Genomic DNA, 24,613 nt, shown 5'->3' on the forward strand with positions numbered 1-24,613 from the left:
ATTTGACCTCTATTTCCATTTCAGAAGCTTTGAGATATATCCTCATCAACCCAATTACGTTCCCTAATGGGAAAGCTATAATATGAATGTCAATAAAGCAAAATCCGTCTATTTTATTGGGAGATTTAAGCAAAATGAAGGAAGTATTTCTACAGATTTTTACAATATTTCCTACTACATAATGCATGTGAAAAAATATTTTTTCAAACAAAAAATTATTTTTTTGACCAAAATATGTGCTTATTTTGTCTGTAACATCGAAATTATAACACCAATCTGTATGATTGTAGTCTCATTTGATTCGCCGTGAAGTTTTGATCCGCAACAAATTTTTATGTAATTTTATGACCACTAAATGGGCCTTAATTTTGAAAAAAGTTGACTTATATTCAATAATTTATCAATTTTATGTACATTCCGCGAATTCTGTGTAACATTTTGCAAGTATTATGCAATCTACTCGCTGAAGTCACTTCGAGGGAACTTTTTTGTAACAATTGTGCTCATTAAAATAATTAGCGTTTTTATAATATTTTCTTTCTTAAAAAGCGAAATAAAAGCGGCATAACTTTTGTCCGCAACAACCAAAAATTGGCTCGCGACCAGATTATTACTGGGAATTTTTTTCTTAACCTACATATCAAAAATCGTTGATGTAGCGCGAAAAAAATTTATCCCTTTTTTCTGAAATGGAATATGAAATAATTGACAATATTCTTGATATACACTTTCATACGGGCAAAATGTGCCTCATCGAAATAATGGTTTTAGACCCCAAGTATGTTTGGACGAAATGTGTTTCAGACAATTTGGAGTCGATTGAGCAATGCCCGTCCGTCTATCTGTCTGGCTGGCTGGAGCGCACTATAACTCTCGAAGGGATGAACTGATTCGGTTCAAATTATGGCTTTCGTAATAGTTTGCCCAAACTTAGTTTAAGTTCGAAGATGGGCTATATCGGTCCACTCCTTCCGGTACCTCCCACACAAAAGTTTGAAAATGTTCGGAAAACTTGTGCGCACGAAGGGAGTAACCGATTTGGTCCATACTTTGCACATCGTGATATTTGTACCAGACTTAAATAACGGTTTAATATGGACTCAATTGGTCCACTTCTTCGGGTAGCTCCCACACAAAATTTCAGAAAATTTCAGTTTATGACCTGTTCTCGAATCGCTTTGATTTTTGTTGTAACAACTTGTGTTCACTGCCCCCCATACGACGGTACAAGTTTTATTTGCGGCAAGTCCATACTTCCTGAGAAAATAGCATGAAAGTTGCAAAAAACCCCCTATGACACTGTGTGAGGTGGTTGGAGCGCAAGATAACTCTAGAGCGTACCTGCCGATTCGGTCCAAAATTTTGGCATAGTAATATTTTGTCCAGACATAGTTTAAGTTCGAAGATAAGCCATATCGGTCCACTCCTTCAGGAACCTCTTTTTTTTCTTTTTTCTTACAGTAAACACATCCGATACAAGGTATCTGAAAGAATTTTGCCGATATGTGCATCCATAATGAAGTTATAGCTCTTTAAATATGAAAAATATTTCCCAGATAATCTAAGGCGATAATCATATGAAAATAAGGCGACATTTAAAATAACATTTTCTGAAAAACTTGTTGATAATACTAAAAGTTTTGGATGGGGATTTGATGAGTGGGCTATAAATATAACGTTTTAGTACAAAAAGTTGACATTAACTGCACATGGGCAATGTACCGTTATCAAGAAATCAAAATTTAAATTTGATAAAAAAATTCAAAATTCTTAATATTTGGTAGAGCAGATCTTTTGATTGCCACCTATTGCCACCTTGGCTTCTGTTTTCCGTTAATTGGACATATCTTCCAAATGAAAATGTGTAAAAACATTCTGCCCATCCTTGCAACCTTCTGAGATATATCGGAAAAATTGTTGGTACGGTAACTCCTGAAGGGAGTGGCCGAATTTGTCCATACTTTACACATCCTAATATATCTACCAGATACAGATCAGGTTCAAATATGGACTATATTTGTCCACTCCAACCGGTACCTCCCACACAATATTTCGGATAAGTTCACTTTAAGACCTGATATCGAATTACTTTGATTTTTGTTGAAGCAACTTGCATTCGCTGCCTAAATTACGATGGTAAAAGTTGTTTTCAGGGGCAAATCCTGGCTGGAGATCCACTTCCATAATGGTCAATGTCGATCCATTCCTTTTAGTATCTCCTCCGCAAAACTTTTGATCTTTAATCCTAATCAACATGTTTGTCGGTTCAAACGCCAACAATTTTTAAAGCCCCCTAATTACATACGTTTTTTGGGAAAAATTCAATTCAAAATACATAGGCTGAGTGTATATCTCTATCGGCAAAGCCGACTGATACTTTTTTACCAGAAATTTGTGAGTATAGGTCCACCTTTTTGGTACGGTACCACCCGACTTTCGGTATTGTGAAGGTTTTAGCCACATTATCTCTCCGAAATGAATTAAATTTGGTAAAAAGTTTTCCTTAGGGCTACAAAACTTACCCCCCCCCCCCCAGAAAGTTGTCAGTATAGGTCCACGTTTACATATAGCCCACATTTAACTGTACCTCCGGAGTTTCGGCTTTTTGAAGGTTCAGTCACATTATCTAACCGAACTGGCTGAAGTTTGGCTTTTAGTCTTCTTTGGGTCCACAATTTTTCCTCTCAGAAATTTGTCAGTATAGGTCCACGTTTTGATATAGCCCTCATAGAACGGTATCACACGACTTTCGGTATTTTGAAGGTGTTTGCTACATTATCTTACCGAAATTTCTTAGATTGGGTAATGACTAAAATATGGATTTGGATTAAACCTCGAAACTTTTGCGGGGGAGGTACCTAAAGGAGTGGGCCGACATAGTATATTTTGAAAGTGGATCTTATTTTGGGAGTTATTCCTCTCTATAGATATCGCGGTGAGGTGAGGACCTATGTTCCACAGGGAGTGAAAGATAACAGAAGAAGAAGAAGATAGATAGATATCGCGTCCACCAGTTATTTCAGTTGGTCACAATATAATTTAGAGCTTTTCAACCATTATATCAGACAACATGCACTTGCTCACGAAAAACATAATATCGCTGTAAAAAGGGCAACTAGGAGTACCTTCGGTAAAAATTTCCAAAGGATCCGCAGACCGAACGTAAACAAAAATGTAGAATATTTGTGGGGGTAGTACCCCAAGGAGTGGACCGATAGGGCCCACTTCTGAACACAAACTATGTTTGGACAAAATATTTCGAGATCCAAAGTTAAGATCAAATCGGTTGCTTCGATTATGAGATATCGCGCGTACCATTTTTGAACTTTTGTGAGGAGGTACCGGAGGGAGTGGACCTATAAGCATCTTCTTCGAATTTCATCTAATATTCGAAGAAATATTACGATATGTTAACTGAGGAGGAGGTTCTAACCTGCACTTTTTCGAAATTTGGTGTGGGATGTATCCGTTGTTGTTGTAACAGTGTTTTTGTTATGTTTATTTGTTCGTTCCTCTGTTCAATCTTGCTCTGGGTCTATCTCCAGTTATAGAAAAGTGGCTGCTTCGATGGGATGTAGCCACAGATCCACTGGAGTTAGATGGGTAGGTTTGGCGGGGCAGTTAAAAAGGTGTTGTGTGTCGTGCGGGTCCATGCCGCATACTGGGCATATGTCTTGCACGGCGCGATCGATTTCCGCCCAATACGAATTTAGGCGACTGCAATATCCCGAGCGTAGTTGAGCCAAAACTACTCTGGTTTGTCGTGGCAGCTGACGCTCCTCAGCTGCGGTAGATGGAGGATGTACTCCGAGTACTTTATTCACACTATAATTGCTTAAGGCCTTGGCAACTGCGTCCGTTTGAATGCTATTCAATCCTGCTTGATATGCTTGTTGATCTAGGGGTTCTCTCCTGTATCGTTGGACCTCTCCCTCTAGAGCATGGATATCCTTCATGATCTCCCTGTATGGGCCGGGCCTACCCACAAGATGGTGATTGGGATGGCTCACACGATAACATCCAAACAGGTACTGCAACGAAAGCATCTCATTGTGTTGCTTTACAGGAAGAATCTTTGCCTCCTCATGTAGATGGTCCACTGAAGATTTGAGGAGGCACCCTGTCGCTGTTCTCAGGGCGGCATTCTGGCAAGTTTGAATCTTTTTCCAGTTCGAATCACACAATCTCGGGAACCAGACTGGAGCCGCATAGTTTACCACAGACCGACCTATCGCGTTATACGTGGCCAACTAGGTTTCTTTATCTGCACCCCAAGTGCTGCCGGCCAGGGACTTGAGGACCTTGTTCCTACTTTTCAACTTGTCGCAGATAGCTGTGGCGTGCGCGCACGACGTGAATGTAGTGTCGAATGTGACCCCTAAAATTTTAGGGCAGTTTGTGGTCGGAATTCTGCTACCGTCGACCACGACATTCAACTCACGTCCAAACTGCGCTGTCCATGTTGTGAACAGAGTGGCTGTACATTTTTGTGGGGGAAATCTGCATATTCCTCGAATGGAAAAAGGTGGTAAGATCTCGGTCTGTACGATTCACTTTTGCTGGCATCCTTGCCTGGCTTCCGTAGTGGGACCACCCTGTCCATTTTCCAGACTTCGGGAACAACGAGGGTGGCTAGCGACAAGTTGAAGACTTTGGTGAGATACTCGACTCCCGGCTCATCCAGCTGCTTCAACATTACCATGGAGATTCCATCAGGGCCCAACGCTTTGGATGATTTAGCGTTCCTGATGGCATTGGCAACATCATCCATTGTAAATTGTGGTGGTTCATCCTCGGCAGGAAGAGATCTGATGCGACGTAATACTCTTCTCTTCGCCCTGTCACTCTCGGGATGCTCGACAAACTGGGAAATGAAGTGACGGGTTGCCAGGTAACGTCATTTGTCACACCAGGTGACACGATGGTTATGTCAGGCGAACTGTGACACTCTCCTCTAATTCTGGTAGGGGCGTCCTCATTGACCGTGCAAAACGTAGAGCTATCAATCTGCTCAGCCAGCGCTGTACCACTTTGGTCGTTTCCGAGGGCCGAATGCCACATCTCATGATGCGCATTAAAATCCCCCAGGACCAGACGATTATGACCTTGCAAGAGCGGGCTAATGTCAGGCCTATAATCAGGGATACAGCTATTTCTCGGCGGGATGTATACATTCAGCAACTCTATCTCGGCAGATCCACACCTGACTGCTACCCCCATACATTCCATGTACGGGTCATTAGAGACAGGCTCAAGCGAGATAGGTCTGTATTGGACAGACTGGTGCAATAGGAAAGCCAATCCCCCACCCCAACTTCTGGTGCGATCTTTCCTCAGAACATTGTAACCATCACAATGCTCTAAGCTGTGGTTGTTGTTCAGCTTGATTTCCTGCACCGCCGCGACCTTGATGTTCTTCCGACTCATAATTTTACCTCAATTTTTCCTCAATTTTACCTCGGAGTCCATTGCAATTCAATTGCAAAAAGGCTGCATTTTCGGGGATTGGGACAACAACGGCTGGTGTTAAAAGCTGCGTGTGCGGTTGTTGTCGAGGGGACTGCGGGGGAGTTTCTAATCAGACGACGAGGGAGTCTCGTAATCCGACGACGACTCACTGGGGACTGTGTTCACACAGCATGCAGCAACATAGTCCCTGCCGTAGTCCCTCACGTGGACGAGTCCAGAGCAACCCCTTAGATGCACCCACTCCTGACATCTATTGCATCTCACCGAAGGTTGGATGTGGGTGAAGATGCGGATGTGACAAACTGAGCACAGATATATTGGTCCTGGGTTTTCCTCCGTTCCGGCTCGGACCAATAGAATTCGGAGCAGGCATTCCGGGATATGCTGCTCCCAATACAGAAAAACGAAACAAATACGAACATGTACACACTGAGGTGGCAGCCGCTGTCCGGAACATTGGTTTTGTGTTGTTCCGGGTCAATCCGGTACGAAAGAACCCGCTGCCGTGGGATTGATGTATCCGTAGGAGTTGACATATATAGTCCATATTCGAACTTTATCTATGTCTGGTAGAAATATTACGATGTGCAAAGTATGGACCAAATCGGTTAGTCCCTTCGAGGGTCACCGTGCGCATACATTTTACGAAAAAACTTGAACTTTTGTGGGGGAGGTACCTAAAGGAGTGGGCCGACATGGCCCATCTTCGAACTTAAACTAAGTTCGGACAAAATATTGCGAAGGACAAATTTTGGACCTAACCGGTTAATCCGTTCATGAGTTCTCGTGCGCTTCAGCCAGAAAGACAGTCAAGCAGACGAACGGGTATTGCTAAATCGGCTCCAAATTGTCTGAAACGGATTTCGTTCAAACATACTTGGCGTCTAAAACCATTATTTCGATGAGACTCGTTTTATCCGTATAAAAGTGTATATACCCTCGTTAGCATAAATGTGAGGGTATAAAAAGACATAACAACAAGTAAAAAAGTATCAGTCGGCTTTGCCGACAGAGATATAATCTCAGCATGTGTATATTGAAACAATTTGTCCCAAAATACGTATGTATTTAGGGCGTTTTAAAAATTTTGGGCGTTTGAACCGACAAAAATGTTGATTAGGATTAAAGATCAAAAGTTTTGCGGAGGAGATACTAAAAGGAATGGATCGACATTGACCTTTATGGAAGTGGATCTCCAGCCACAACATATGGTGACATAGGGGGTTTTTACACTCTACGGGCTGTTTGCTCAAGAAGTATGGACATGCAAGTTGCTTCAACAAAAATCAAAGTGATTCGATATCAGGTCTTAAAGTGAACTTATCCGGAATTTTGTGTGGGAGGTACCGGATGGAGTGGACAAATATAGACCATATTTAAACCTGATCTTTATCTGGTAGATATATTAGGATGTATAAAGTATAGACCAATTCGACCACTCCCTTCAAGAGTTACCGTACGAACAATTTTTCCGAACATTTTTGAACTTTGGTGGGGGAGGTACCTGAACGAGTGGACCGATATGGCTTATCTTCAAACTTAAACAAAATATTACTAAGGCCAAATTTTGGACCGAATCGGCAGATCCGTTCGAGAGTTATCTCGCGCTCGGGGTTTTTTTTGCAACTTTCAGGCTATTTTCTCAGGAAGTATGGACTTGCCCCTGATGAAAATTGTACCGTTGTATGGAGGGCAGTGAATACAAGTTGTTAAAACAAAAATCAAAGCGATTCGAGAGATGGCCCTAAATTTAACTTTTCCGAAATTTTGTGTGGGAGGTAGCCGATGGAGTGGACCGATTGAAACCTTATTTAAGTCTGTTACACATTTCACGATGGGCAAAGTATGGATCAAATCGGTTACTCCCTTCAAGAGTTATCGTGCGCACAAATTTTCCGAACATTTTCGAACTTTTGTGGGGGAGGTACCGGTAGGAGTGGACCGATATAGCCCATTTCCGAACTTGAACTAAGTTTGGGTAAAATATTACGAAAGCCAAAATTTAAACCGAATCGGTTCATCTGTTCGAGAGTTATCGTGCGCTCCAGCCAGACAGACGAACGGACATTGCTAAATCGACTCCAAATTTTCTGAAACAGATTTCGTCCAAAAATACTTGGGATCTAAAACCATTATTTCGATGAGACATGTTTTATCCGTTTGAAAGTTTATATACCCTCGTAGCATAAGTGCCGAGGGTATAAAAACACATAACAAAAAATAATAATCACAATTTTTGATATAGTTTCCGAGAAATAGGTATACCTTTCATCAGAAATTTGTAAAAATGACGTATTTTCCAAAATTGAGAAAAAAACACCTTCCAATATTTTGAAATGATTTTTTGGTTGCCTTAGTTTCAATATTATTACTATCGAATTTTATATGGAAAGTAACAATCGGTGACGACTAAAATGGGATTTTGGCCAGGAAAATCGATTTCCGAACCACTGTACGCCGTTCTTACTTGTTTTGTTTATGGTCACTTGCGACATTCGACAGAGAAGAATTCTCTAGAATTTTGTGAAGTAAAATGTGTTCTGAAGGCCTGTGTTACTGTTCAGTAATCAAGTAATAATTTTAGTTTACTTCGTTTGGGACTTATAGCCTTTATACCCTCAATCTTATGGCTAAGGAGGGTACGGTATATAAACTTTAATACAATCCAAGGTTTACCTCATACAAATAATAGTTTCCACATAAGTAAAGATCAAAGCCATGTCTGGCCATCTATCACAACTGTCTGAGAGAGTAACCGATTTTTTCGAACTTTGTAAATTGTAATAATTCTTCCGAACTTTGTTCTAGTTCGAAGATGGGCTTTATCAGTCTACTCGCCCACAAAAGTCCAAAAAATGTTTTCGCTTTTATATACGAGAACAATATACCTTTACCCAAACGTTTGTCTAATAAAATTTGTGATTAAACAAACTGAATCCTTCCAGTTGTGTGTGTGTTCTCAATTTAACAGACAATCTGTCTAAATAAGTCATTCACATATTAAGTCGTTTTGTGGGATGTTATGTAAATTAGTTAGATTTTCCGCAGTCTGTTGTGGCGCGCGTTTTGTCTTGTTAATGTTTTTTTGAGACATTTGTATGTATTTATGTAGATTTGTGTTTTGTCACTGACATGATTTGGGGACGCAAAATGTTTGGTTTATTTCTCCTCCTGTTCTCAATCTCTCACTTTTCATTTCCATGTGTGTTTCTTTCTTTATTAGAGCGTTACAATGGAAACACCTTTACCAATTTCAACAATTTCAAATGGTGCCGGCATTGCCTTACAGCGTGACGATGAATATCGAGAACGTATGTTACGAAGTAAGTGAATAAAGGATGAACAAAGGATGTCTTACCTTAATTGACGGCATATGTTTTCATTAACTTTATTTCTTCCCTTTTGTTTTGTCAATTTTGAATATTTTATGTGGGTGTTCCTGTTAATCTGTGACCTGCTGCTTGCTGCCTTGTCAATTGGATGTTATGTAATGGATCAATGCTGTTGTTATGGATTTTCAATTAATATGGACTAATTAGTACGAAGAATAAGTAAGTAAATTATTTGTTTTAATTTTAAAGAAAGACATAATTTTTAAAGCATGGGGAAATTTTAAAATTTTCAAAAAAAAAAGTGAAAAATATAATTTGACTTTTTTCATCAAGAATATATTCTCAACCTCTGACGGATTTATAATTATTTAAAAAATAATTAATTTATCAACAAATATAGATAAAAATATTATATGTATGTATATGATATGTTGTCATGAACATCCCAGAACGTACAAAGGAGACTTTTTTCCTATCAATCATTGCATCTCAATGTATGGAACCTAATTTGTATAGATGAGTTGTAATGGCGTTTATAAGACACCACTTGAAGATACATTTTATATGACTGAAATACTCATTAGTAGTAGTAGGTAGTTTTGACACTGCTGAAAATGTGATGTTGTCTGGCCTGGGAATCCAATCCGGGCATTCATAGCGTTGCTCCACGATGGCAAACCGCACCAGATTGCAAAGGACACTATTTTCGCAATAAATAACAGTTATCGGATGAATAAGATAGGTTGGAATTGCTATTTTTAATTATTATACCCTCAGCATTTATGATAACGAGGGTACATACACAAGGGTTATGACTTTTCAAAGTTTTTTTCTCAAGAATGATTTCCTGTTGCACGGATGCGTGAACTTTGGTCTAATTATCACTAAAATAACGTTTATTCCATTGAAATACCAAAAAAGTTCACACACAAACCGATTAAAAAAATATTTTTTTGAAAAATGTATGACAAAAAAAAAAATAAATAAAAATAGGTAAAAAAAGTTTTAAGTTAAACGGTTTTATGTTAAACATACATTGCAATGTTTAAGATAAATGTACTAAAAACCAAAAAATAATAAATAGATACAGTCGTGGGAATTATAAACATATGCATAGACTAGGCTAAAATAAAACCGTGGGGCACGTCAATTGTCTACAAATTATCGACTTAATGCGCGATAGAAGAATCGTTTAATTCGTCGTTAGGCAGTTGGCCCGCAGACGGTGAGGAAGTTACTTACTATTTTCTTGCTCATGGAAATTCCAATAGTTATACACTCCATGTAAATAAAAGAGATGTTTCTACTAGTTTATCGTTGGACGAGGCGTTGGCGAGGAATCGTTTCACTGCTCGTAGTTTGTCTTTAATCGACAAAGTACTACTCGCTCACCACTATGAAGCCCTAAAACTCGCTTATAATTGAGCTTGCTAGCTTGTTTCCACATTCTAGCCCTACTTATCACACGTCCATCGTTGTCGGTTGAACAACTGCCTAATTATAGTGTAACATTACAAAACAAACATTTTAATCAACGATTGTAGACAATTGGCGTGCCCCACGGTTTTATTTTAGTCTAGTCTATGCATATGTTTATAATTCCCACGACTGTATCTATTTTATTATTTTTTGGTTTTTAGTACATTTATCTTAAACATTGCAATGTATGTTTAACATAAAACGTTTAACTTAAAAAGTTTTTTACATATTTTATTTTCTAGTTTTTATTTCGCATTCTGTTTTATTCATTTAGTGCTTCATTATTGCAAGGTTTCTTGCCCGTTAGTTTATTGCAGGCCAACTCCTCTATACGTAGTTCCTGCGAAAATCTTACTCTACTAAGAGCCACGTAGGCTGGACCTTCTTCAAACAGTTTCGCGCCTAAGTATACGACTGCGTGATCCACAGTGCTGGCCTGCATTTTATGTATTGTAGAAGCCCATGATAGTATTAAAGGCAACACACATCTGTGTGTATCGCTCCCGTTGTTTTGTTAACCTGGCTTCATATTCTTCAGGCGTTTCTGACGCTATCATCTGTGTGTATCGCTCACGTTGCTTTGTTAACCTGGCTTCATATTCTTCAGGCGTTTCTGACGCCGTCATTTGTGTATATCGCTGACGTTGCTTTTTTAACCTGGCCTCATATCGCTCAGGTGTTTTTGATGCTAATTGTTCCCGTCGTTTCTGTAATCGACTATTTCTATCACCTTCACTTTCTTTAGCTCGTTTTGCTTTATACTTTTCTGTCGCTTTTTGAAGCCTTCGTTTACGTTGTGTTGCAGTTTCTGTTTTATTTGTGCTTGTATCTTTTTATATATTTTTTACCACGGGTTCCCACGAGTAATGGACATTTAAACGTTCGACCCCCCAGAGGTCCAATAAAGGGGGAAGGCTACATATGTACAACAAGATGCGCCTGAGTCTTGAGGGGAAAACGCTAACGACATATAATTTGTATCCACCCTAATGTCATACAGTTTTCGGCGCGTTTTAACCTTTCACCTTAACTTGGGTAGTGTACCGCTAACGACGCATCATTTTAGCCACCCTAACGCCACACAGTCCTCAACACGATAAAAAATCTTGACTTGGGTGGTGGATTCAGGCTGGATTAATCAGATACCTAAATTACAGATTCAATTTCTAAATTTAAATCTTAATTATACGCCATTTAGTGGCTGCGCCCATCTTAAATATTGAGGTTGTATAGTGCACTGTATTCTTCTTGTCAAGCCCTTTTATTTGATACCCATATTGCTGGGATTGATAAAAAATTGTTATCAGCCATTTGGTAGCGGCGGCCATCTTAGATTTCAATTTTGCATAGTAAATTGTATTCTACTTGTAGAGACCTTTCATTTGATACCCATGTTGATGGGATTGATAAAACCTAAGTTATCCGCCATTTTGTAGAGGCCGCCATCTTGGATTTTAATTTTATATAGTACATTGTATTCTACTAGTTGAGCACTTTCATTTGATACCCATATTGATGGGATTGATAAAACCTAAGTTATCCGCCATTTTGTAGCGGCCGCCATCTTGGATTTCAATTTTTTTATAGTATATTGTATTCTGCTTGTTGAGCCCTTTCATTTGATACCCATATTGATGGGATTGATAAAACCTACGTTATCCGCCATTTTGTAGCGGCCGCCATCTTGGATTTCAATTTTTTTATAGTATATTGTATTCTGCTTGTTGAGCCCTTTCATTTGATACCCATATTGATGGGATTGATAAAACCTACGTTATCCGCCATTTTGTAGCGGCGGCCATCTTGAATTTATAATGATAATGAATAAACATAATTGTATTGTCACCAAAATCCAAAGTGTATACAAAATTTCAGATTAATCGGTTGACAGGAAGAGGGTCAAATTTGAATTACTAAATTTGACCCAAGAATAAATAATAAAACAAACGGGGTGAGCTAAATAAAACCATTTAAAAAAGGGTTAAGTTTGGCCGGGCCGAACTTTTTATACCCTCCACCATATAATATTCTGAGCTAAGACGGAATGATTATTTTCTTTCCTGTCCACAATTTTAGGCGGAGATATTTTGTTACCGCGGATACCTAAATAAGCAAAAACAGAAGTTTCGTGACCACTAGGAACCTCAAATTTCGAATTGCAGATTCTTGGGAAAAATTGTAGCTAAAATCCAAAAAACCGAAAATCGGGAGGTACCGTTATATGGGGGCAATACTAAAACATGGACCTATGTTGACAGTTTTCGGTGGAGATGTTGTGTGACCACTGGGAACCTTAAATTTCGACTTACAAATAGTTCGGTCGAAAATTGTAGCTAAAATCTGCAAAATACCGAAAACCGGGAGGTAACTTTACTCGGGGCTATAAGAAAACATGGACCTATGTTGACAGTTTTAGGTGGAGATGTTTTGTGATTACTAGGAATCTCAACTTACAGGTAGTTCGGTCAAAAATTGTAGCTAAAATCCTCAAAATACCGAAGATCGAGAGGTACCGTTATATAAGGGCTATACCAAAATATGGACCTATGTTGACGGTTTTTGGTGGACATGTTTTGCGGTCACTGGGAACCTCAAATGTTCAACTGCAGGTAGTTTGGTCAAAAATTGTAGCTATTATCCTCAACATACCGAAAATCGGAAGGTACCGTTATATGGGGCTATACCAAAACATGGACCTATGTTGACGGTTTTTGGTGAAGATGTTTTTCGGTCACTGGGAACCTCAAATATTCAATTGCAGGTAGTTTGGTCAAAAAGTGTAGTTAAAATCAGCAAAATACCGAAAATCGGGAGGTAACGTTACATGGGGGCTATACCAAAACATGGACCTATGTTGACGGTGTTTGGTGGAGATATTTTGTGACCACTACCAACTCCAAACGTGAAATTACAAGTAGTTCGGTCAAAAAATGTGGCTAAATTCCCCAAAATACCGACCTGTCTATGGAAAAAAGACACTCGGGTTCAAAAATATAGTGCTCCAGCTTAATTTTTGCGACAGACGGAAATGGCTAGATCGTCTTAGAATTTTATCCTGATCAAGAATATATATACTTTATATGGTAGCAAATGATTAGTTCGATGTGTTACAAACAGAAAAACAAACTTATGATACCCTCCATACTATGGTGGAGGGTATAAAACGATTCGAGAGCAGGTCCTAAACTGAACTTTTCGGAAATATTGTGTGGGAGGTACCCGAAAGAGTGAAGAAGTCTCACGATATGTAAATTATGGACCAAACTTTACATATCGTGAGACTTCTTATATGGACTATATTTGGACGAATATGGACTATTTTTGACCACTCCTTCGGGTACCTCACACACAAAATTTCTGAAAAGTTCAGTTTAGGACCTGCTCCCGAATCGCTTTGATTTTTGTTGTAACATCTTGTTATCACTGCCCCCATACGACGGTACAAGTTCCATCAGGGGCAGGTCTATACTTCTTGAGAAAACAGCTCGAATGGTGTAAAAAATCCCTATGAGAACGGCTGGAGAGCACGAATTGGTCCAAAATTTGGCCTTCGTCATATTTTGTCCAAATTTAATTTCAGTTCGAAGATCCGGTCCACAATTTCCGGTACTTCCCCCAATATTTAAAAATTTCACTAAAATAGTATGCATGATATATCTTGAACGGGGAAACCAATTTGGGGTAGCTCCCTCAAAAAAGTTCAGCATTTATGCCTAAGGGTTCGAAGATCCGCTGGAAATGTATACCGTTGCTGTTCGTTGTAGTCCTGTTTACAGTGATTTTTAGTTTTCCGACAAGTCCATGCTTCCTGGCTTACTGGTACGAATTTATACGACGACCCACTGAAATGACCAGTGTGCGCAATATCTATGGAGAAGATATGACTACCACAACAAGATCCACTTCCATAATGGACTATGTCGGTCCATTCCTCAAAGTATCTCCTCCGTAATACTTTTGAACTTTAATCAGAAAATTCTGAAAAGACCTTAAATACATTCGATCTGTCTGTAGATGAAATTTTCAATTCCCATATGCTGAGGGTATATCTCTGTCGCCAAAACCGACTGATATATTTTTACTTGTTATAATCAGTTCAGATTTATATGTAGCTCCCATATATATTTTCATCCAATTTAGTGGTGTTGGGTATCATAGATTCGGCCTGGTCCGACTCTGGTCTTTTCCTGCCGGATTGTAATTTTTTGGTTTTGGATGTTTGAAAGTGCTTAGAATAGAATTCCGTTATTCTTTAGTTTAAATCATTGACTTTAAAAATTTCTTTTTGCCTCAGAAATGTTTGAGAGAAAAAAATGTTAGAAAGATCTACGAGCCTATACGCGTCGACGAGCGGTATGTGCTATTCAACATTATCAGTATAGTTAAACGTATCGAAATACTACGATTGCACTGGCTAAGAATGAGTGATGATGAACCCGCTAAATAGGCGTGTAAATACGGGAACTGGAAGGCCAAGGCTTCGAAAGAGTAAACAAGTGGAATCTTAGATCGAAATGCTCGGTATTCCAAATTGGAGAAATAAAACAACAAATGAGATGTATTGAAATCGTTTCTTAGAACAAATGTCCTGCATAAGACCAACGAAGTAAGTACGTACTGTTGCAGTAATTCTGAACTCTAAATTTAAAGACAAACATCTTCAAGCGGGTTAGTGACCCACCCCTAGAAAAAACAGCCTACTATGAAAAAAAAAAACGAAAGAAAAGAAAAACAAACCCCTCTAAAGTTGACGAACACCACAAACGTTTTAAGGACCATGATCTGCGAATCTGCACCTGGAATGTTCGCACTCTTTATAGAGAAGGTGCAGTTTACTCATTGGCCGACGTACTTGAAAAGTACAAGGCCGATATTACTGCCGTACAGGAAACACGATGGATTGGGAAAGGCGTCACAACAAAACCTAAAGATGACGCACTGTGTTATAGCTGCAATGAAGTACAGCATGAGTTTGGTCGTGGATTCGTAGTTAGTCGGAGGCTAAAACATCTGGTATCAAGCTTCACCCCCGTGAATGAGACTTGCTGCAATTCGAATAAAAGCTAAATTCTTCAACATCAGCTCTATTTGCGCTCATGCTCCCACTGAAGAAAAGGAGGAACAGACCAAAGATATATTTTACGAACGCATAGAAGAAACATATTACCGTTGCCCTGCCCATGACATTAAAATCATTCTAGGCGATTTTAATGCCAAAATTGGAAAGGAGAATATCTTTGGCCCAACAGTCGGCAAAATTCAGTCTCTACAGTGAAACATCTGATAATGGTATGAGGCTGATACACTTTGCAGCTGCAAAAAACATGGTAGTTAGCTGTACCAGATTTAATCATCTCGTTATTTATAAGGGCACCTGGCTGTATCCAGATCAGTAAAACAAGAAATCAAATTGATCATGTTGTGATAGATGGATGACATTCATCGAGCGTATTGGATGTGCGATCGTTCCGAGGTGCAAACATTGATTCGGACCACTACCTTGTGGCAGCAAAGGTACGCACCCGCTTAAACGTAGCAAACAAAGTACGAACAGAAACAAAACGAAAGTTAGACATCGGTAAGCTGCAGTCACAACAGATAGCCACAGCATACTCCACTCAACTAGACCAATTGCTTAATCAAAGCACTCCTCATCCCGACAACGTATCAGCGCAATGGCAAAGCATTGCCCACTCCATGCAAACAGCCGCAAAATCCATACTTGGATACCAGAGACATCCACCAAGGAATTCATGGTATGATCAGCAGTGTCGTGCTGCCAACAGAGAGAAAAATGCAGCATATAGAGCTACTATACAATCCGTAGCAACGCGTAGCGCACGAGAGTGATACAGGGAGAAAAGATGAGAGGAGAAACGTCTTTTCCGCAGGAAAAAGAGAGAGATGGAAAAGCGGGAGTGTGAAAAATCGAGATGTACAGGAGCCAGAATGAAGTCCGAAAATTCTACTAAAGAGTCAAGCATCAAACTGATGGCTTTGGTACAGGCAAATTCTCCTGTAGAGACCAGCAAGGTAATTTAGTAACTGATACAGATAGTGTACTCAGGATATGGAAAGAACATTTTTCAAATCTGTTGGTATCCAATAGCAGCGAAGACGACGAAGATACCACAGTCCCAATCCCAGAAGATGGTATTGAATGTATACCGCCCAGCCAAGATGAGGTAAGGACAGCAATAAATCGGCTGAAGAATAATAAGGCAGCAGGGGCCGATGGCTTACCAGCCGAGTTGCTCAAAAGTGGAGACGACACGCTGATAAGGTGTATTCATCAGCTAGTTAGCACCATCTGGCAGGAAGAACGAGTACCCGACCATTGGAACCTGAGTATCCTGTGCCCCGTCCAAAAGAAGGGAGATAAGACTGTATGCTCAAACTATAGTGGCATAAGTCTACTCCCTATTGCCTACAAGATCGTGTCAGGAATATTGTGCGAACGACTAAAGCCTATGGTCAACGAGATAATTGGACCATACCAATGCGGCTTTAGACCTGGCAAGTCCACCATTGACCAGATATTTACCCTGTGGCAAATCCTGGAGAAGACCTACCACCTTTTTGTCGATTATAAAGCAGCCTTCGACAGCCCGCTGCGTTCAAATTTATTCCAAGCCATGTCTGAATTTGGTATCCCCGCAAAGCTCAACCGGCTTTGTAAAATGACTTTAACTGACGCGAGGTCCTCATTTAAAATAGGAAAGAACCTCTCCGAAAAGTTTGGTACCAAAAGAGGTTTCAGACAAAGAGACAGCCTTTCGTGTGATCTCTTCAACATCCTGCTGGAAAAGGTTATACGAGAGGCAAACGTCAAAATAAGTGGCACAATTTACACCAATAGTCACATGTTACTTGCTTATACTGATGATATAGACATCATGATACCTTTATAAAGGTCGAAGGGGAATCTGCTAAAGTGGGTCTGGCGGTAAACGGTGAGAAGACCAAGTTGATGGTGTCGACGGGTATTGCGTCCATTGAGCTCGAGCCGACTGTGGAAGTTGGTTCCTATAATATTGAGGTAGTAAAAGACTTCGTCTACCTCGGCACCTCCGTAAACACAACAAACGACATCAGTTGTGAAATAAAAAAAGAATTATATTGGCCAACAGATGCTACTTTGTTTTAAGTAAGCAGTTTAAAAACTAAGCCACATCTCGTCAAACAAAAATAACGCTCTACAAAACACTGATACTATCCGTGCTGATGTATGGCTCCGAAGCCTGGGTACTTGCGAAAGCAGACATGACAGTGCTTGGTGTGTTTGAGAGAAAAATTCTTCGAAAGATTTACGGACCAATCTGCGTTGACGGTGAATACCGACGTCGCGTGAACCACGAGCTATATCGGCGAGGTGCATGCAGAATTGGCAGACCAAGGAATAGATGGCGCAAACAAGTGGATGATGAGATGAAAAGGCGCGGTATTCCTGAGTGCGAAGCAACAAATAGAGAGAATTGGAGATCTTTCGTTAGTTCGGCCTATGGAACAAATGTTCTGTAATGGGCCATCTAAGTAAGTAAGTAAGATGGCTGATGCCTTAATCTGAACGAGTGTCTAAATAATTTTCAAATTTATTTCCAAGGTAACTTAAAGGAGTAACTTTTCTTATACAAATTTAATTTTTGGCTAGAGGAAATTGAATTTGATCATATTTTGCCTGGGTGGCGTATGACTTGTAATTTTTTGAACACGAATATTCGTCATACGCACCTATTTACCCAGTTCTTTATTATAAAGGTCAAGTCAAAAGTCAATAATTACTTAAATTTGTAAAGCAATTGAAGAAGTACAAATTAAAAATTCATATAATTCTACAGTTTTAAATTACAACGGATAAACACATTAAATTTGAAACTTTGTTAGCTAAACACATGAATGAAAAATTTCAAAAAGAAATATACATAGTAAATTACAACTGCTTCTTATTACACACACAATATTCTTACATACACAATTTTTTTCTCTATAGTGATGATGATTCTGAATGCCGAAATAAAGTTTGAAGCTAAAGATAACGCTATTCAAGAGATTTTGTCTTATATTGTGACTTTGGCTTTGAAAGCTATTGATTATGTTAACATTACATATCGCATAATTCTCTAAAAATGTAATAATAAAATATTCAACCTACGTGTGTTCCCGTACACAACAATATGCAAAATTTTTCAAATTTATTAAGGAAAAATATGGTAAAAAAGTTACAGTGTATTCTTGTAGGTTCAGAAACATAGTAATTATAGAATAATTAATTGCTTGCTCTTTTGCCGAAACCTACAACACATCCATTGATAATATAAATTATAAAAAATAACAATATTAAATTTTTTTTTTCAAACTAATATCGTTCGACATCTCTACATGACATACATACAAAACATTTTATTTGCAAAACCACATTTACATTTGAGAAATTTTCCATTTCATTTGAAAAGTTCAACTTTTAACTTGAAAGTCACCTGTGGGATTTTCCTCAGAAAATTAATGTCTCTAATCGTTGTGGGTCATTTTAAAATAATATTCAAATTAAATATTCATGACCACCACGACATACATACTCACATACAAATGTACGTTGGAAGAACTTTAGACACGTCATTCCATATTTTATGGTGGTGAAACTAAACTAACTTTTCCATTGACTTTTATATTCACTTTTAAATGGCTAAAGTCTAAAATTAAACCCTTTGATAATGTCTCTTGGAAAATTGTTGAATACTTATTTTTAGCAATTTGTGTCAAAATACCCTGTTATTACAGCAAAAACATGAACAGTTATGGACGAGGAAATGCAATATGCAGAAATTGTGTTATTACGTTTAAAAGTAACAAACTCAATTATAAACTGCATGACATTTGTTAAATGGATATGTATGAGTAATGTTGTTTCACAATTATAGAAATTCTTTTTGCTTTCTAGATTTAAATACGTAGTTTAATAATTTGAAATATCAAAGTACTAGCAAAATGCCCGCTACTTCGTATGCGGAAAAGGAATAATTTTAAAAAAGACCTTAACGCATCTCTACACTTCAACAGCGGCCTACATTTTAAATTCCAGTCAATGTTTTATTAGAACGGTATGGGTATTTTGAAAATTTTATCCATATTTTTATCCCCATTTTTTTGTGACATTTTATTTTAGGCCTTTTTATGTGTAAAAACCTTCTTGTAAAACATTAGCCGCATAGATCTACCCTTTTAAATGATCTTACTATAACGTTCAGAATACAACAACAATAAAAAACAAATTTTGTTTGACTTACATTATTTAGAAACCGAATTCGTGTTAACATTAAAACAATAGTACACTATTCAATACAATTTTTACAATTCAGGATCTTAGCTCTAATTTTTCAGTTTTAGCTCTACTTGTGCACCCAATGTCAATGGTATTACATGCAGAAACCTTTCATACATTTAAAGGCGGATTTTAATAAACATTCTGATACAATCTCAGCAGTGATTCTCATAACAAATTTCAATTACCGATTCACTCAATACCAGTGCTTCAATATTTAGTATTTTTTAATACTTCTAGTACACGTATTGTACGACACAAACCCTCATACAACAATTAGAAATTCCACCTATATCCATTCATGCAACACCAAACTGGTACCAAATTTAGTACTTATAATATGTATTAATTTCAAAAATTACTTCCTAATATCCAAAACTATATCCCAACAGCGATTTAGTATTTTTCATATACATAAGTTCGAATTTCTTCCGCTTTATCTCCACTCTAAACGCCAACTATACTAATATATACTAATACCGAATTTCACAATTTCAGCTCTACCCCTTTAGTTAATGAGTAATTTGAATCAAATTCTGTGCCATTTAGTAATTTTCGTACACTTATTGTACGTATATCCACAACCACATCCATATCTCAACCCTACGCATCAACAGGGTCTATAATACCAAATTTTCGAATTCTATCTCTATTCATAATACCATTAATACTTTTCGTATGAAAGTACGAATTTCAATAACTATCTTCAACAGTAATTCCAAATTTCAAGATTCCACCCTATCCGTCCACCCAAAACTAAATTGGACCAAATTTAGCACCATTTAGTAACCATAAGTACGAACAGCAATCTTAGTTCCAAATTCCAGGATTCCAGCTCTATCCGTTCACACAAATCTAAATTCTACCAAATTTAGTACCATTTAGTACTTTCCGTACCCATAAGTACGAATTTCAAAAACTTCCTTAACCATACACACCAACAATAACCTTAACCTGAAATTTCAGGATCCCTGCTATATCCGTTCACCCAAATATAAATTGAATCAAATTTTATACCATTTAGTACATTCCGTACCCATAAGTACGAATTTCCAAAACTACCTCAATCCTACACTCCATATGTAATCTTAATTATAAATTTCAGGATTCCAGCTCTATCTGTTCACCCAAATCCAAAATGTACCAAACTTAGTACCATTTAGTACTTTCCGTACCCATAAGTACGAACTTCCGAAATTACCACAATCCTTCACTCCATAAGTAATCTTAATTCCAAATTTCGGGATTCCAGCTCTGTCCGTTCACCTTAATTTATATTGTACCAAATTTAGTACCATTGTACCAAATTTAGTACTTTCCGTACCCATAAGTACGAATTTCAAAAACTACACTCCAAAAGTAATCGTAATTTCAGGATTCCAGCTCTATCCGTTCACCCAAATCCAATTTCTACCAAATTTAGTACCATTTAGTGCTTTTCGTACCCAGGAATTTCCAAAATTACCTCAGTCCTTCACTCCTTCAGTAATCTTAGTTCCAAATTCCAGGTTTCCAGGTCTACCCAAATCCAAATTTTTCTAAATTTATTACCATTAAATACTTTTTGTACACATAAGTATGAATTTCCAAAACTACCCCCATATTTCACTTCGGCTGTAATCTAAATTCCAAATTTCAGGTTTTCAGCTCTATCCCTTCACCCAAAACCAAATTGTACCAAATTTACTACCATTTATTACTTCTCGTACACATAAGTACGAACTTCCAAAATCATTTCCTTATATCAACACCACTTCCCAACCTTGAATCCCATACCAAATTTGAAGATTGTAGCTATATCCGCTCAAAATATACAATTGGTACCAAATTAAGTAAATTGCTGTGCTTTTCGTACACTTATAGGTGGAATTTCCAAAAACCATACCAAAGGGTTCTCTCTCTAACTCTCCATCAGTGACCCTCGTTCCAAATTTCAGAATTATAGCTCTGCCCGTTTGCCTAATACCATGGGTACCATATTTAGTACGAACTAAGTACAAAATTGCTGGGTTCCTGCTCTATTCGTTCAACCAAATCCAAATTGTACCAAATTTACCCGGCGTTTACAAATGCCAGTGTTGGCAAGACAATAGCAAAAACACAAACCTTTTTCACAAATACATTTATAAATTTTTAAATATGTATAGAGAAGAGTATGAATGTATTGGTGAGAATGGTTTGTAACTTTGCTATTGTCTTGCCAAAACTGTCTGTGTGTAAATGCCTAGTTAGTACCATTTAGTACTTTTATTAAACATAAGTACTAAATCTACAGTTATCTTATTTCGAAATTTCAAGTTTCCAGTTCTATCCGTTCACCCAAATCCAAGTTGTACAAAATTTAGTACCATTTAGAAATTGTCGTACACATAAGGACAAATTTCGAAAACAACCCACATATCGCAATCCTATACTCCGTCAGTAATCTTAATTCCAAATTTCAGGTTTCTAGCTCTATCCGTTCATCCAAATCCAAGTTGTACTAAATTTAGTACTTTTCGTACACATAAGTACGAATTTCCAAACCTACTCCTATATCTCAATCCTATACTCCGTCAGTAATCTTAATTCCAAATTTCAGATTTCCAGCTCTATCCTTTCACCCAAATCCAAATTGTACTAAATTTAGTACCATTTAGTACTTTTCGTACGCATGAGTACGAATTTCACAAACCATTTCCTTATATAAACACCACTTCACAACCTTCATTTCCATACAAAATTCCCAGATCCTAGCTATACCCGATCAAAATATACAATTGGTACTAAATGTGGTAACTTTTAGTACACTTATAGGTCGTATTTCCCAAAACCCTTTGTTACATCTTTCTAACTCGCCATCAGTGACCCTCATTCTAAATTTCAGGTTTCCAGCTCTATCCATTCCCCAAATCCAAATTGTACCAAATTTAGTACCATTTAGTACTTTTTGTACGAGTGCGTATTCCCCAAACCATTTCCGTTTTTAAACAACACTTTCCAACCTTGTTTTCCATACCAAATTCCAAGATTCTAGCTACACCCGATCAAAATATACAATTGCTACTAAATTTGGTAACTTTTAGTTCACTTAGAGGTCGAATTTCCCAAACCCCTTTGGTACATCTTTCTAACTCTCCATCAGTTACCCTCATTCCAAATTTCAGAATTCTAGCTCTTCCCGTTTGTCTAATACAAAGGGTACCATATTTAGTACCTTTTAGTACTTTTCGTACCCTTCTAGTTCGAATTTCCAAAAACCCAGCCTTATCTCACGCTTACACACCAACAGCAACCCACACCCAAAATTTCAAGATTCTAGCTTCAGCGGTTTCGTCTGGGCGATGATATGCCAGTCACTAACTCACTCACTCACTCACTCACTGAGCTCTTTTATATACTCGTATATAGATTTACGAAGCACTCAAGAATTACACTGCTCAACAAAATTGAAAAAAACTAATGTTTCAACCGAATTTTTTTCGTTCCTAACTGTAATCGGCGAGTTATTTTCAAATCCGGTCTCGGTTTTTCTACATCAGCTCTTGTTCTTGAGATATAGCTCAAAATCGTTTTTTACGAGTTTTATTCAGAATTTCGTTATTTGCGGATACAAACAAATATTTTTTTTGTAGATTTTTCGACACTAATATATCATGGAGATGTTGTACGCTCGATCCAAAGAGTTTTTAAAATAATTATGGTGAATATATATTAAAAAAAAATATATAAAACATCACGTAATCGGGAAGTCATAGGATCTCCATATGGCATACCGAATATGCTTAGGGTGTCTGCTATATAGTCCAGTATTCAAATATATAATATAAGGTTCATAGCGCCCATGATTCGGCAATAACCTAAAAATCGTCACAAAAGTTCAAAAATGTTTGGAGAAGTTGTGCGCCCAAGAAATCTTGAAGGGAGTGACCGATTTAGTCCATACTTTACACATCCAAATATATCTACCAGATATAGATCAGGTTCGAACAACAAACAAATCATTGTTCCACGACATCCCGTATGGGACAACGGAGACTTCTCTCAGGTTCGAATCTGGAATATATTTGTTCACTCCTTCGGGTACCTCCCATACAAAATTTCGGATAAGTTCACTTTAACACCTGCTCTCGAATCACTTTGATTTTTTGTTGAAGCAATTTGCATTCGCTGCCTCCTATACAACGGTAAACGTTTTTTTTATGGGCAAACCCATAATTTTTGAGAAAACAGGCCGAAAGGTGTAAAAACTCCTTTGGCACCATATTTGTAGGACTTTGGCCTTCGTCATATTTTGTTCAAACTTAGTTTCAGTTCGAAGATGGGCAGTACCGGTCCACAACTTCCGGTACTTCCCCCCCAATATTTAAAAAGTAACACTAAAATGGTATGCATGATATCTCTTGAACGAGACATTCAATTTGGTGCAAACTTTAGATCCCTTTATATTTTGTACAAATATAGTTTAAATTCTAAAATGGCCCATAACGATCCTCTCCTTAGGGTACCTCCTCCACAAAAGATCAGCATTTGTTTCTTAGTGCAGTTTACATTCGATCTGCCCGTAGATGAAAGTTTAAATTCACATAGGCTGAGGGTGTATCTCTGTCGGCAAAGACGACTTATACTTTTGTACTTGTCTTGCAACAGGTTGCACTCAAGACTCCTATTACGATGGTACAAGTTTTTTCATTGGCAAGTCCATACTTCTTGAGAAAACGTCCCGAAAACTGTAAAAACCCTATACGGCCAGCATGTGTAGTGTTTCGATAATATTCGCTAAAATGATAAGAGCAATATCTCATAAACGGAGCAATCGATTTGGTCCAAATTTTGGATCTCGAAATATTTTGTCCAAACTTAGTTTATGTTCAAAAGTGGGTCCTATCGGTCCAATATTTAGGGTATCCCCCACACAAATGATATACAGTTTTGTTAAAGTGCGGTTAAGGATTTGTGGGAGAATCCTTTGGAAATTTTGACCAAAAATCATGAAAATTTAAAATGTTGTGTAGGTGAAAGGTTTTGTTACTTG

At 38.0% G+C, this 24,613-nt stretch overlaps 1 protein-coding gene across 3 annotated transcripts in view; it reads left to right on the forward strand.

Moving 5' to 3' along the window:
* The window catches only part of LOC141401101 (band 7 protein AGAP004871-like), an 85,653-nt gene that overhangs the window by 18,744 nt on the left and 42,296 nt on the right, over positions 1-24,613 (forward strand). For all 3 annotated transcript variants that reach the window (XM_073980942.1, XM_073980941.1, XM_073980943.1), the window contains exon 2: positions 8,693-8,796. In XM_073980942.1, the coding sequence (XP_073837043.1) occupies positions 8,736-8,796 (61 nt within the window). In that variant the 5' untranslated portion in view covers positions 8,693-8,735. The remainder of the gene's footprint in view (positions 1-8,692; positions 8,797-24,613) is intronic.

This window comes from Musca autumnalis, unplaced genomic scaffold (assembly GCF_047663935.1).
Source record: "Musca autumnalis isolate F117 unplaced genomic scaffold, ASM4766393v1 scaffold_4, whole genome shotgun sequence".
NCBI classification, from domain to species: Eukaryota; Metazoa; Arthropoda; class Insecta; order Diptera; family Muscidae; genus Musca; species Musca autumnalis.